Source organism: Abramis brama (genome assembly GCF_963993115.1).
Source record: "Abramis brama genome assembly, chromosome: 20".
Lineage (NCBI taxonomy): Eukaryota > Metazoa > Chordata > Actinopteri > Cypriniformes > Leuciscidae > Abramis > Abramis brama.
This window is the reverse complement of record NC_139982.1, coordinates 16771705-16786274: the sequence shown is the minus strand read 5'-3', so window position 1 is coordinate 16786274 and position 14570 is coordinate 16771705. Positions and strand designations below refer to the sequence as shown.

Genomic DNA, 14570 nt, shown 5'->3' with positions numbered 1-14570 from the left:
TATCTGCGGACTAGATAGCAGAGTGGAGTAGACTCATCCAGCACATGACTTATGAGTTTTGCACAGCTTTCAGTGTCCGCTCTCTCTCCTGTGTACAGGCTGACCTTCTCCTCCTCTCCAGCAGTGAGCCCTATGGACTTTGCTATATCGAGACTGCAGAGCTAGATGGGTGAGATGTTTTCTGTGAAATGTGTGTGGTGGCGCTAATATTGCGTGCTTCACTTCCCTTTGGACGTGTTCAACATCCAGTACAAGCATCTCAAATTCGATTTTGTGACTGACTGTATAGCAGTGAGAGCATGACACGATCATGAGCCTCTTTCATTCTATCGTCTCTTTCCCATTCCAACAGAGAAACCAACCTGAAGGTGCGCCAAGCCTTGACTGTAACCTCAGACCTCGGGGACGATGTTGCTAGGCTTGCAGACTTTAATGGTAAAGCTTTTATTCAAACACACACACCATTATTGCACTATCAACAGAAATGAACTTGAGTCAACACGAGTAAACATAAACACTTATTGCATCCGTCACATCGATTAGATCGATCTCTGTGGCTTTCTCTCGCGGAACCTTTGGTATGCTCGTGTATTTCTTTCGAAGGAGCGTTTGTAATGAGATTTGTAGTGTTTTCGCTTGGATTCCATTAAAGTTAATCTAGAGTGAAGCCCCTGCATTCGTGAAATTGGAAAAAAATTATATTGGCTATAGTACTTTCCAATGCAATCCAGTTCCAATGCTTCTAATTAGGATTAGGGATTTGAACACACTCATTCCTTATTGTTTGTAATAAGAAAATGAGTGATAGTTCAAATTATATGGCTTTAATGGGGTGCTTTTAATTTAGTGTTTGAACAAACATCAAAAATCCCCTTAAAATTCCATTAAATGAGGGTATGCATTGACGTCACTTTCCCGCCGGTACAGGCCCCCCTCAGCTGGACTTGATCGAATAGGGGAAACTGCGAAAATGCGAGTAAAACAAACGATTATCAGTTTAAACTAAAAATTGGACTCTATATAGTGTTCCTTACAACTTAAAAGGAGTAGTTCACTTTCAAATAAAAATGTCCTGATAATTTACTCACCCCGATGTCATCTAAGATGTCCATGTCTTTCTTTCTTCAGTCGAAAAATAAATTAAGGTTTTGGAAGAAAATATTCCAGGATTTTTCTCCATATGGACTTCAATGGCAACCAACGGTTTGAAGGTTCAAATGTCAGTCTCAATGCAGCTTTCAAAGGCTCGACACGATCCCAGCCGAGAAATAAGGGTCTTATCTAGCGAAACGATCGGCCATTTCCTAAAAAAAATACAAATTATATACTTTTTAACCACAAATGCCTGTTTTGTACCATCTCTGAGATGCGATTTCGCTAGATAAGACTCTTATTTCTCGGCGGGGACGTACAACCCAGAAGCGCTGCGCTGTTACACTACGTGAACTCACTCAGGCCCACACAGAAGAAAATTAATAGTTGAATAAAGTCATTATTTTTGTTTGTTTTTTGCGCACAAAAAGTCTTGTCGTTGCTTGATAAACTTATGGTTGAGCCACTGTAGTCACTTGGACTGTTTTAACATTGTCTTTTCTAACTTTCTGGGCCGGCAAGTTTCGATCCCATAGAAACCTATGGAGGAGTGATCCAGCTCTCAGATTTAATCAAAAATATCTTAATTTGTGTTCCGAAGATGAACGAAAGTCTGACGGGGTTGGAACAACATGAGGGTGAGTAATTACTGACAGAATTTTCATTTTTGGGTGAACTAACCCTAACCTCTTTTCGACTGAAGAAAGGAAGACATGGACATCTTAGATGACATGGGGGTGAGTAAATTATCAGGAATTTTTTATTTGAAAGTGAACTACTCCTTTAACAAAGATCCAGTGATCCGTGGATATTGACATTAGGGCTTTGACTCCGAACTTCGTTATTCGAATATAATTCGAATATTTAAAAAAATAATGATATTCGAACGAATATTAGGCAGCCTTTAATATTCGAACCTGTTATGGGCATTATTTTTGGTAAATGTGTTTGCTTGTAAACATTGTTTTCAATTCAGATTCCGAGGCTTTTTCACGCCTGGTGAAGTTATGAATCGCATGCTCAAACGCAAGGCTATTATTGGTCATCTGGGCTCCTGTAGGTGACGTTACGCCCGTTTCACACATACTCTGTTTACAGTGCGTATGCGGTGCATATTTTTTCCATACCCATGTTAACAGGTTATTAGGGCTTTCACACTGACTGTACGCGGTTGCAGTCCGGTAATCCATTCCTGGTTAGCGCTTATTTTGTATACGGTACCAAAACAATGGCCGCGTCAATGCCTCAACAACCACGCCTGACGAGGAGTTCGAAATCTACACTCCTGACAATTTGAAAAGCAACGTGTGGCTCTACTTTGGGTTACCAAAGAAACAGGGAAAAATCACGAGTGAGGACAAAGTCGTAACAGTGTGTTTTTCTTCTGAAAACATCATTGCCTGCCTATTGACATTGACTGATACACTGCCCTCTGGTGGACAGAACATATACAACTTAAGTTTGATACCAATATAGGTCTTACTGAAGGCATTTTAAATGGTCTAAATATTATTAATAAATATTCGAATATTAATATTAATAAACAAACAAACTTCAAATATGATTTTTGGGCAAAAGTCAAAGCCCTAATTGACATGCAGCCAGGAATCATGTTTCCTGACATTTATATGTGCCTGATTTCGACGCCGGGAAAATACATGAAGCAAATTTGCCTGTGAACGATAGGTAGGTCCGGGTGATCACGGGTGATCACTTATGATCAATGTTATATATATATATATATATATATATATATATATATATATATATATATATATATATATATATTCATATCGTCCAGCCCTAAAACTTGTACAGTTTTTTTGTCAGTGTTTGTTTAAAAACATCCAATTATGCAGAATATAGGATGGTAAATATTTAATCGATGAGTTGTCAATACAATATATAACAATACAATATATAAGGTATGATTTTACCCCAAAATTCAGCATATTGACACAAAATGATAAACTGCAAATCCACCTTTCGCTCCCTGGAGTCCTGCCATTTGCTTCTCTTTTCTGTAGCTTCCGGCAGTCTGTAAAAATATACCTCAGCTCTTTCCTGTTTTAGATGTGTTTTGTGTGTTCTTCGCAGCATTCACGATGATAAACAATGCTGCCGCTCAGTCTTTTTGCAACTCAGTGGGCGTAACTGCAGTCACTCCGGCCGATGGTGACTTCACGCGCATACCATCTATAGAGATTTTTGGTGGACTTTCACTTTTGGTGGACTTTCTAATAGGTGAAAGTGTCTAATGATAAACGGTGATGCGATAAAAAAAAACAATAAACATCTTCCTGTCACATGTTGTCTTTGAACGTGTCTCCCAGGGGAAGTCATCTGCGAGCCTCCCAACAACAAACTGGATAAGTTCACAGGGACTCTATACTGGGAAGATAATAAGTATCCTCTGGACAACGAGAAAATGCTCTTGAGAGGCTGTGTGCTCCGTAACACCGAGTGGTGTTTCGGCTTGGTCATCTTCGCCGGTACGTTTCTCTTCAATTAATTGTCCTAGGCGAATGGCATTTTCACAGATGATTGATTAGCTATCTTGAGTAGATGTTCCTCAGAGATATATTGACTGCTTAGTTCTTCTGCCTCATCTGTAATCAATGTTATTATCTATGCTTAGCTCCTAATGCACACCATGATCTGTCCTGAGATGAACTCTGTTCTGATTGTCTCCATCAGGACTCCAAACCAAGCTCATGCAAAACTGTGGGAGTACGAAGTTCAAAAGGACCAGCATCGACAAACTGATGAACACCTTAGTGCTGTGGGTGAGTGTGTGTGGAGCATGCTGGGAATGATCAACATGTGGCATCTCACTTACTCATGCCGCCAGCCTTTCAAAAGGGCAGTTCATTTTGTTATTGTAAAACGCTTTGCATGCGTTAAAGGGATAATTCACCCAAAAATGAAAATGTTGTCAATTACTCAATCTCATGTCATTCCAGACCCATAAAACTTTCGTTCATCTTCGAAACACAAATCTCTGAGAGATTTCTGTCCATAAATCATATGTTCATCATATAAGTGATCGTGTTTCTTTAGAAGACTTGGATTAAACAGCTTGATTCATATGGATTAATGAACGTTTTGAAGCCTCAGAGTTTTGGGTGAATAGAAAGAATAATAGAAAGAAATCACTCAGATTTTATTTAAACCATCTTGATTTGTGTTTCAAAGATGAATGAAAGTCTTTGGAACGACATTAGGGTGATTAAATGATGAGAGAATTTTCATTTTGAGGATTGAAAATGATTCAGTGGAGACATATTTCCTGGTTTTCCAGATCTTTGGGTTTCTCATCTGTATGGGGATCATCCTGGCCATCGGAAACACCATTTGGGAGCAGAGTGTTGGCAGCAACTTTTGGGAGTATCTTCAGTGGAAGCAACTCAAGATCAATGCAGTCTTCTCTGGCTTCCTGACCTTCTGGTCCTACGTTATCATCCTTAACACTGTTGTGCCCATCTCACTTTATGTTAGGTAGGTCATATCATTCAATGTGGTGGTAAACTGGTTTCACTTTGAACATGAAGTGGCAACCCAATACAGTATTGTTTGCTGTAAAAAAAAAAAACACTGACAAAAATGTACCTGAAGTCAGACATTGTATATGTGCTATGTATGGAATCCACTTAAGAAAATCATAATTATGACATATGGTTAATTCAGGATAATTGGGACATTTTTCCCAGTCATCTCAATGGCAAAAAGTGTCCCAAAGTCGAAAGTTGGATGATTTTTTAATGTCCTAATCTCAGAAATTCAGCTTTTTATTTAGCAATTATTACTTTTTGTCATAATTTTAACTTTTTATCTCATAATTATGACTTGGCATGTAATAATTTAGATTTTTAATCATATAATTTAGACTTTATGGTCTGGTTTCACAGACAGGACTTTAGCCAGGATTACTCCTTAGTTCAATTAGGACATTTAAGTAGCTTTGATAAACGTGCCTTATAAAAAAACACATTACTGGTGTGCATCTTGAGACAAAACTATGGTAGTGGCATATTTTAAAGTCCCCCTGTAGTCGATAATTTCATCCCTTAAAACTCATCTTTGATCACCAAAATGACATATTTAAAAGTTTTTTCCTTGAAAAAAAGTATTCATGTCTTAAAATAGCTTGAATGTAACTCTACACCCTTGCCTCATTTAGAATACGTGGTTCTATGAATATGCAAATTAGCCCCGCCTCCACTCACTCACACCAGCTCAGAGATCCACTCGTTGACGATCACACAGTGACGTGATTGGTTACAAGGTCGTTTGTGACGTCAGAAACACCAGTGATTTCAAACAGCGTTTTTGAGGCTGTCTTTGGTTCACTGCAGTTTTAAGGAGAAAATACTCAGCAATGGTGTTGACTTATGAATTTGCACATGGTTGTTCTTAAAGCATATTAGAAACACCACATAGACATAAAACAACATTTTGATCAACAAGCTTGATTTTCACCAGAGGGGGACTTTAAGATACGCCAGTGCAAGTTACTTTCAGTTAAAACAGCTCAAACATGTATCTTAGTCCTGGACTAGCTTAAGCCTTGTCTGTGAAACCAGGGGTGGATTCTTTATCTAATAATTGTGATTTTAAAAAGCATGCTGTGGTAAATCATAATTTGAATGCAGTAATTATGACTTTTTTTGTCCCAATTATGACTTTATCTCAATACTTTTACTTTGTCATAAACATAACTTAATATTTCAATTATGACTTTTGTAATATCTCATAATTTAGACTTTCTATTTTATAATTTCAAATTTGTATCTATTTGTATATATTTTTTATACAAAACAAAGTACAGACAAAAACAAATTCTTACAGATAAATAAATTAAAGGTGCAATAAGCGATTTCTGAGAAACACTGTTGATATGTGCAATCGACACCAAAACAAACACACCCCTCCCTTCAGTGCTCCGCCCCCAAAATAACGAACACGCTACGAAACACAGGCAACCGCTAACAGCTGCCGCATCAGAAAGCTTCCGCAAGTATGGAAGAATCAGCCGTGACTCAACAACAGCATATCTTCTGTGAAAAAGATTTATCAAGCAGAAACAAAGCAACCTCAGCGTGCGTTTTCAGACCTGAAAAGCTTTTCCAATATTAACACGTCCTAGATCTTGCTCATCACAACCCTTCTTCTTCCAATTGACCCTTCGCAAAGACCCGCCCCCCTTAGTTACTGTCGCTATGTCCGACAAGCTACGCTGCTCTCACGCCACACCATGTTCTCACGCAGTGAAAAATACATCGCGGAGCAGAGAGGAGACTGACAACACGCTGACAGACAGGACAGACCAGGTTACTTTTCGGTAACTTTTGATATTAAACATATTAAACAAAGTCTCACCTTTCAAATTTGGCCATTTTTTAAAAGAAATTTAAACGATACATACCGTTTTGTGGCTCTTAAATGTGTCTGACAGATCGCTGTAGAGCATCAGTTAAAGCTGCTTGTGAACCGATCATCTCTTCCTTCTAGTTCATTTATAGCATCAAATAAACATGAATGAACATAAGAAGGAATGTTGTTTTAAACCGCGGAAAGGCGTCAGTACATTCCGTTTTTTAAATTCAAATCCTCCCATGTTATTCTGCTATCTCTCCTGACTGCTTTGTCGGACAAAATGGCGGATGGCGGATTATGATTGGTTAGATCGCCTGTCAATCAAGCTCCCTGCGAAGGGTGAATTATATTCCTTTGACCTTTTCATCTTTGGTAATATCTCAGCCATCTCTCTTTCCACAGTCTTTCCACAAATGTCCTTCTCTCTCTCTCTCTCTCTCTCTCTCTCTCTCTCTCTCTCTCTCTCATCCCCATCAGGAGCGGATACGCCCCTTATTGCTGATTGGCTACAAGAGTGTTTTTGTGCTCCGTGGAGTAACTTTTATTCTTCTATTTACACAGCCAGGACTATGTACAACACACAAACAATTATCACACACTCAGAACAGACATCTAGCAAATATTTACAAAATTGTTTGTTCTGGTGTTGATTTAAAAGTTCAACAGTGTTTCTCAGAAATTGCTTACTGCACCTTTAAGGACAAAAAAAAAAAGAAGACTTGGACATAAACTTACTATATTACAGCGTAGAAGTTTTGCGGCTGGGCCACAGCTACTTTATAAACTGGGACAGACGAATGTACTACAGCCGCAAGGACACTCCCGCCGAGGCGCGCACCACCACCCTCAACGAGGAGCTAGGCCAGGTGGAGTTTATCTTCTCAGACAAAACAGGAACCCTGACCCAGAACATCATGGTGTTCAATAAGTGTTCCATCAATGGGAAGACCTACGGTACGCTTAAACACCTCCTGTTGTACGTCCACACTTACAGACACATGTGGATATATGTATTAATAGATGTAATTTTGTTTGTCCAGGTGATGTTTATGATGAGTTTGGGCATAAAGTGCATATTACAGAGGTAATGAAACAAGTTTTTTATTTAAATTATTTCTGAATTAATTATTTTATTATTAATTATTTAAAAAAATGCATAAAATATTACTTTAAAAAATAATAATTATGTTGGCTTTCAGACTGTTCTGACTCTGTGTGCTATATATTTTCTGACTGATCCGACTTATGATTTTCATTAAACGGACGATCAAAACTTCGAAAAGTCGCATAGGGTGTCGGTCTATATCTTGCACCCAGCGCAATTGACTTTTTACACCGACACATGTATCATTCCTATTTTGCACCTGACGCACAGCGGACTTTTCCCTCCACAGACGCACATCAGTAAATTAGGGATTGAACTTGCGCGGGGGCGGTTCAGCGAAAAGAGGAGGCGTGTTCCGGCGCAAACGTTCCCTGGTGCTAGGCGATAAAAATAGGCATAAATCTAGCTTACACATTTACCAAAATTATTATACGCCTGTTTAACCGAAGCTAATTTGGGTGGGTTTCTCCCATCCCCATACAATGTCACTTTTCTGTCTTTTACGGCCCTGACGAGAACATTGGTCTCCTCGGCTGTGAACGGCTCCTGGCGCGCGCCTGGCAAATCCGCCGTTATAATAGCAATCCGCCATGGAACAAACGGGCCTGCTCTTAAAGGGAATGTGAGAGATGCTCTGATTGGTTTATTTCACGTTACGCCCAAACCACACATGAGTAATGAAGCTACTTCAGACCAACCCATTTTAGATTTGCGTCGGGCGTAAGAGTCATTTATCCCGCCGGTATAATAGCAACAGCGCCTGAGATTCGTCCACAAAGTTACTTGCGTTTCGCGCTTGATACTTGCATTTCAGATCGTTAAAATAGGGCCCATAGAGTATTTAAGCTGTCTATCAATAGCAAAGCTTAATGACTATCATAAGACAACATGCTAATTCATGCTAGTAACATGTTAATTAATACTAGCAAAGTGTTAACACATGGTAAGTCATGCTACATGCTACAAGCAACATGTTAATTAATGCTAACAAAGTGCTAAATTGTGTTAACAACATGTTAATTCATGCTAGCTTGCAGTGTGTTAAAACATGCTAGCATCATGCTAATTCATGCTAGCAGCATGCTAATTCAAGCTAGCAAAGTATTAGGTTATGCTAGCTTTGTGTTAAAACATGCTAATTCATGCTAGCAACGTGTTAAAACGTGCTAGCAACATGCTAATTAATGCTAGCTTTGTGTTAAATCATGTAAGCAACGTGTTAAATCATGTTAGCAATATGTTAATTCATGCTACCAACGTGCTGAAACATGTTTACGTGTTAAATCATGTTAGCAGCCTGTTAAATCATGCTAGTAAATTTGTCAAGCCAATATCAAAGTTTGTCTTCAACCTTTACTCATCTAGTTATATTTAAATGTTTGGTAACACTTTAGATTAGGAAACACATTCACTATTTACTAGTTTCTCATTAGTCAAGTCAACTTTATTTATATAGCGCTTTATACACTACAGATTGTTTTAAAGCGGCTTTACAGGGATAACAGGAAAATGATATATTTCGGCTGTTGTTCATATTACTAGCATATTGGCTGTTTATTAGTACTTATAAAGCACATATTAATGCTATTCTGCATGACCATATTCTACATCCCTTAATCCAACCCAATACCTAAACATAACTACTACAACAACTACCTTACTTATAAATACCTATAAGATAAATATATATATTTTTTTATATAATAGACAAAATACAGATTTGGCAGTCACACTTGTCTCTGACTCTTGTAGAAAACACCATGTGTAGATTTCTCCTTCAACCCACTGATGGACCGGAAATTCCGTTTCCATGACAGCAGTTTGGTTGAGGCCATCAAGCTGGAAGAGCCTCTGGTGCAGGAATTCTTCCGTCTGTTAGCGCTCTGCCACACCGTCATGCCAGAGGAGAGAAATGAGGGTAAACTGGATCCCAAACACCTTAAATATATCTTCACATCCTTTTGTTGTATATGCAGCAGAAGAGATTTTGAGTGGACTTTGATTGAAATGCCTCTGAAATGAATACATGTTGAAGGTGAGCTGGTGTATCAGGCACAATCTCCGGATGAAGGAGCCCTGGTTACTGCTGCACGCAACTTTGGCTTCGTATTCCGGTCTCGAACGCCGGAAACCATCACTTTATATGAGATGGGTCAGGCGGTCACCTATCAGCTAATAGCCATTTTAGACTTCAACAACGTCCGGAAGAGAATGAGTGTCATTGGTTGGTTCTGATTCATTTTTAAAATCTTCAAGACATTTTAAATAAAAACATTTAAATTTGTATGTAATCTTAGTCACAATCTTGTATTGTCTGATAACTTTAATATTTCACAAAAGCTATCCCTGACATAATTCTCTCTCTTATGGGTCTGTATGCATAATTCATCCATTCACATTGAGGAATCAATAGTTGGCTGGTCTGTTGATACTGTTGTATACTTGTATATTTATAAGTAGCACTCTCATTTCCTGTCTCTTCCGCAGTGAGGAACCCAAAGGGGCAGTTAAAGCTTTACTCAAAAGGAGCCGACACTATTGTCTTCGACAGGCTGGACCCATCTAATGAAGAGCTTGTGTTTACTACCTCAGAGCACCTTAATGTGAGTCTCTATTGTTAAGCCACCCTTCCCTCTAGAAAACATCAGCTTAGCTTAGCCCTATGTTGTGGATGTTGATCCTTAGCTAGTATAGTACTGTGGTGTGCTGCCACTAACAAAACAGTGTCAAAAGAGTACCATGAATGATATTACTGCTTGTTTTTTTGGATGTGGCACCATGGTAATACCATTTTTGGGCATGTATTGTGGCGATAACATGTTTTTTTGTGAATGTACCATGGTAATACTATGTTATTTGGTTGAGATAACAGGTTTAAACCATGTTTTGGGCCATTTACATTATAATACCATGTCAGTTAGATGCAATATCATGGTAAGACCATGGGGGCATTTACCATGGTAAAGCCAGTTTTGGGGCATGTACTGTTGTAATACTATGCTATTTGAATGCAGCACCATGGTAAACCATGTTTTGCTCATGTGCTGTGATAATACCATGTTATTTGGATGCAGTACCATTGTAAAACCATGTTGTTGAGCATTTACTATAATAATACTATAATAATACCAATTTTTATGGATGTGATACCAAAGTAAGACAGTGTCTTTTGGCCATTTGCTATGATAATCCCTTTTTTTTTGTGCCATTTACTATAATAATGCCATTATGGATGCAGTACCATGGTAAAACAATGTTGTTGGGCATTTACCATGTTAATACCTTGGAACTTGGATGGAATACCACGGTAAGACCATGTTTTGGGGTATTTTCCATGGAAATACTGTATCTTGTTTCCTCCACATGTTCTGGGTACTATGTTATTTGGATGCATTACCAGTATCATTGTAAAACCTTGTTGTTTGGCATTTACCATGCTAATGCCATGTTTTTTTGGATGCAATATAGAAATACCATGTTTTGTGGCATTTACCATGACAATCCCATGTCATTTGGATTTTACATGGTAATACCATGTTTTTAGGCATGTACTATAATAATAACATGTTATTTAGATGTAGAACCATGGTAAAAATCATGTTGTTGGGCATTTACCATGTTATTTTGATGTGATATCATGGGAAGGCCATGTTTTCGGTGCATGTCATTTTTGATGTACAGTAAAACCGTGGTAAAACCATGTTGTTAGGTGTTTACCATGATAAAATCATGTTATTTGGATGCAGTATCGTGGTGAAACCATGTCGTTGGATATTTACCATCTTAATATGTTGTTGAATGCAATACCATGGTAAAACCATGTTTTGGGCCTTTATCATAACAATACCATGTTCTTTCATGTTCATTTACCATGGTAATCTTTGTACTTTTAGGCTAAAACAAGTACTTTGGAGTGCCTCATAACCTTGAAATAGTATCGAAATACCGTGGTATTACTGTCTGAAACTCATACTGTTACCAAACTTTGGCCTTATTCAGGCATCACTAAAAACCTTAATAATTATAAGCTTCAGGTTATGCAGATTCTTGTATTTTTTAAGTCTTTTCATTCTGTGTTTGTTTCTACTCCACTCAATGCGCTTGAGAATCGTGACACTTAGAGATGTAGACGCACCGTTCCACTTGACAAATTACAGCAAATGCACAACGTGAGTGTCAGAGCGGCACAGTTGATACAAACAAGGCTCATTTTCTCCATGGCTAAAAGCTCTGCCTTAGTAGAGATACGCTTTATTTTGTTCAGATCAATTCCATTAAGTTTCTTGTAGGCTTTTCAGATGGAAAACACTTTATACAAACACATTTGGTGGCTCCAAACAGTGTGTTTCATTAATGTCCTTGCCTGCACATTATTGTTAGCATTTATATTAGCTACTTCGACAAAGGTACCAGAAGAACATTTTTGAAAATTTGCAAAAACCAGAAGAATTTCCTCAGAAAATGTAAAAGTGTAGTTTTTAGCTGTAAATATTATCAATGAAATCAACCTCTCAAACCATATCCTAAGAAACAATAACGCTATTGTCTAGAGCTCGACTGGTCAGTCTAAAAGCAGCCTATGGGTCGTACTTATTACAGACTACGAGACGCTGTCCATTATTCATGTCTCATTTATGGCTTTCTGCGGGTTCTCAAAGTGCAATAAGACTCACGTCACTGGAGAAGCTATGCTAGTGGGATAAAAATAGCAAATAATGATGGCAAACAGATACAATTAGATCAAAGATGGGAAGAACTGTGTAGCGTGCTCCTTATTTTCTTTGTTGTAATTGTAATTGACTGAGTTTCAAGTTTCATGGTGAGATAAATATATCCCCCTGCTAAATGAGTGTCTTCTGTTTCTGTGTGGTAGGAGTTCGCCGGGGAGGGTCTCAGAACATTAGCGCTGGCGTACAAAGACCTGGATGAAGACGTGTTTGATAAATGGATGAAGAAAATGCTGTTCGCCAGCACGACACTGGATAACAGAGAAGAAAAACTCGGAGCTCTGTATGAAGAAATAGAGCAGGACATGATGGTAAATGTGACTTTATTATTATTGAGACCATCTATCTATCTATCTATCTATCTATCTATCTATCTATCTATCTATCTATCTATCTATCTATCTATCTATCTACATCCATCCATCCATCCATCCCACAGAATTTGTGCTCACACCCAATAAAGCCGCCTCTCAGTACTAAAATGACTTGTTTTTCGCTGCTTTTTGAGCTTAAACAATCAAATACACACAAAATAATGTCAAAATGCCGGTTTTGGCGAGTATTCACATAAACAGTCAGTTACTGTATGTTTTAAAGGTAGGGTATGGGATTTGCAAAACGGCCGGCAGATTTTGAAAATACACAACTCAAATGGTCCTACCTTCTTTCCTCCAACGCTGGCCCTGACTCCACCCATTCATGTGGAGGGAGGGGTATGGGGGGAGGGGGGTATGGTACGACCGTTTGATTGACGAACTTACTGTCCAATGATTCTAGGTGGTCTTGGAAATGATTGGCTGGAGTTTTTCGAGTCCTGCCCGTTCCACAGTAGCCTGACTACGTCAGACTTCGTACTTCCGCTCAATTTCATTTCGCTTCTGTACTCAGTCTGAGACCGCGTCATAGCTTTCCGTTTTCCTCCGGCCTGAAAACAGCCGGCCAATCAACGAACAGAGGGCGGGCTGAGAGCCGTGACGTAGACGCTGATTGTACCGTGGATGCGTAGATTTACTTCACATAATCTGCAAAAGTTGTTCACAGCCATGTTCACTCCGGTATTTCGCTCGATGGTTTTGTTTTTGCATCATACATGTGTTTACAGTGGAAGTTAGATGCGGCTGAGCATGCGCATAACACACGCCATAACCAAACGTTATGTGATTGGCTTACGGGTAACCAATGATTTTAAACTTCAGACAAGCAAAATTGTGGCCAGTGAAAATGCTGAGTGGCTAATGACTTTGGAAAACCACTAGCCAACAGTGGCTCGTGAGCAAAAAGGTTAATGTCAAACCCTGATGCTAACGCGTGCCGTCTATGCAAATATTACACAACAAAGTATCAACATTTTTTTTTACACAACTGTATGTTCAACTGCACTGTCTAACCACACACTTAAAAGTATGACATTTTACATCATTAGAGAACTACATAGTATTAGTATGCAAACTGAGACTAAGTCTAATCTACAATAGAAAATAAAAAATCCCAGATAAATCATTCAGTCATTCACAATGATTATATACTGCGTTATGTTACATTTTGCTTTTGAAACAATGTCTCTCATTTTCCTGAAGCTGCTTGGTGCTACAGCGATAGAGGACAAACTTCAAGAAGGGGTTCCAGAGACGATTGCCTGTCTGACCTTGGCCAACATCAAGATCTGGGTGCTCACCGGAGACAAGCTAGGTAACCAGTGCTAATGAGAACCTATAGCATTCATCGAAGACCTAATCGAGACAAATTCTCACTGTCTCGTTCCTGTTGTGGTTGCAGAGACGGCAATGAACATCGGCTACTCGTGTAACATGCTCAGAGACGACATGGACGAGGTGTTTATAATCTCAGGTCACACCATGGTTGAGGTTCAACAGGAGCTCAGGTAACGTTTAACTAAAAAAATGTCATTCTTGGACAAAGATTAAAGGTCTTACAACCGGTTTTGACACATTGAATTGAACTATTGTTTGTTATAGTAAAATAAAATGTCATTTTCTGATGCTTTGTGCAAAGGACTGCTAAAGAGAGAATCATGGGACCCAGCGGAGAGAAATTCAGCAGTGGCCTTGACATGGAAAAGACAGAATTGTACTCAAGTGACTCCGTCTTTGAAGAGACCATCATCGCAGAGTACGCTTTAATCATCAACGGACACAGTTTGGTAAGGGTCTCCATCTGGGTCCTGAAGAGGATTTGACTCAATTGCTGTCTTAATAATGTGTTGCTAAGCTCCTAACCATGGTCCTTGTCTTCAAAAAAGAACATTTGAT

At 38.8% G+C, this 14570-nt stretch overlaps 1 protein-coding gene across 4 annotated transcripts in view; it reads left to right on the top strand.

Annotated features, from left to right (window-relative positions):
* Positions 1-14570, top strand: part of atp8b4 (ATPase phospholipid transporting 8B4) — a 37193-nt gene that overhangs the window by 15791 nt on the left and 6832 nt on the right. For all 4 annotated transcript variants that reach the window (XM_084094784.1, XM_084094785.1, XM_084094787.1 and 1 more), the window contains 14 exons: positions 99-169; positions 353-435; positions 3426-3584; positions 3790-3878; positions 4394-4590; positions 7214-7422; positions 7509-7552; positions 9326-9491; positions 9609-9797; positions 10061-10176; positions 12447-12611; positions 13878-13989; positions 14077-14182; positions 14314-14461. In XM_084094784.1, the coding sequence (XP_083950910.1) occupies positions 99-169; positions 353-435; positions 3426-3584; positions 3790-3878; positions 4394-4590; positions 7214-7422; positions 7509-7552; positions 9326-9491; positions 9609-9797; positions 10061-10176; positions 12447-12611; positions 13878-13989; positions 14077-14182; positions 14314-14461 (1854 nt within the window). The remainder of the gene's footprint in view (positions 1-98; positions 170-352; positions 436-3425; positions 3585-3789; positions 3879-4393; positions 4591-7213; positions 7423-7508; positions 7553-9325; positions 9492-9608; positions 9798-10060; positions 10177-12446; positions 12612-13877; positions 13990-14076; positions 14183-14313; positions 14462-14570) is intronic.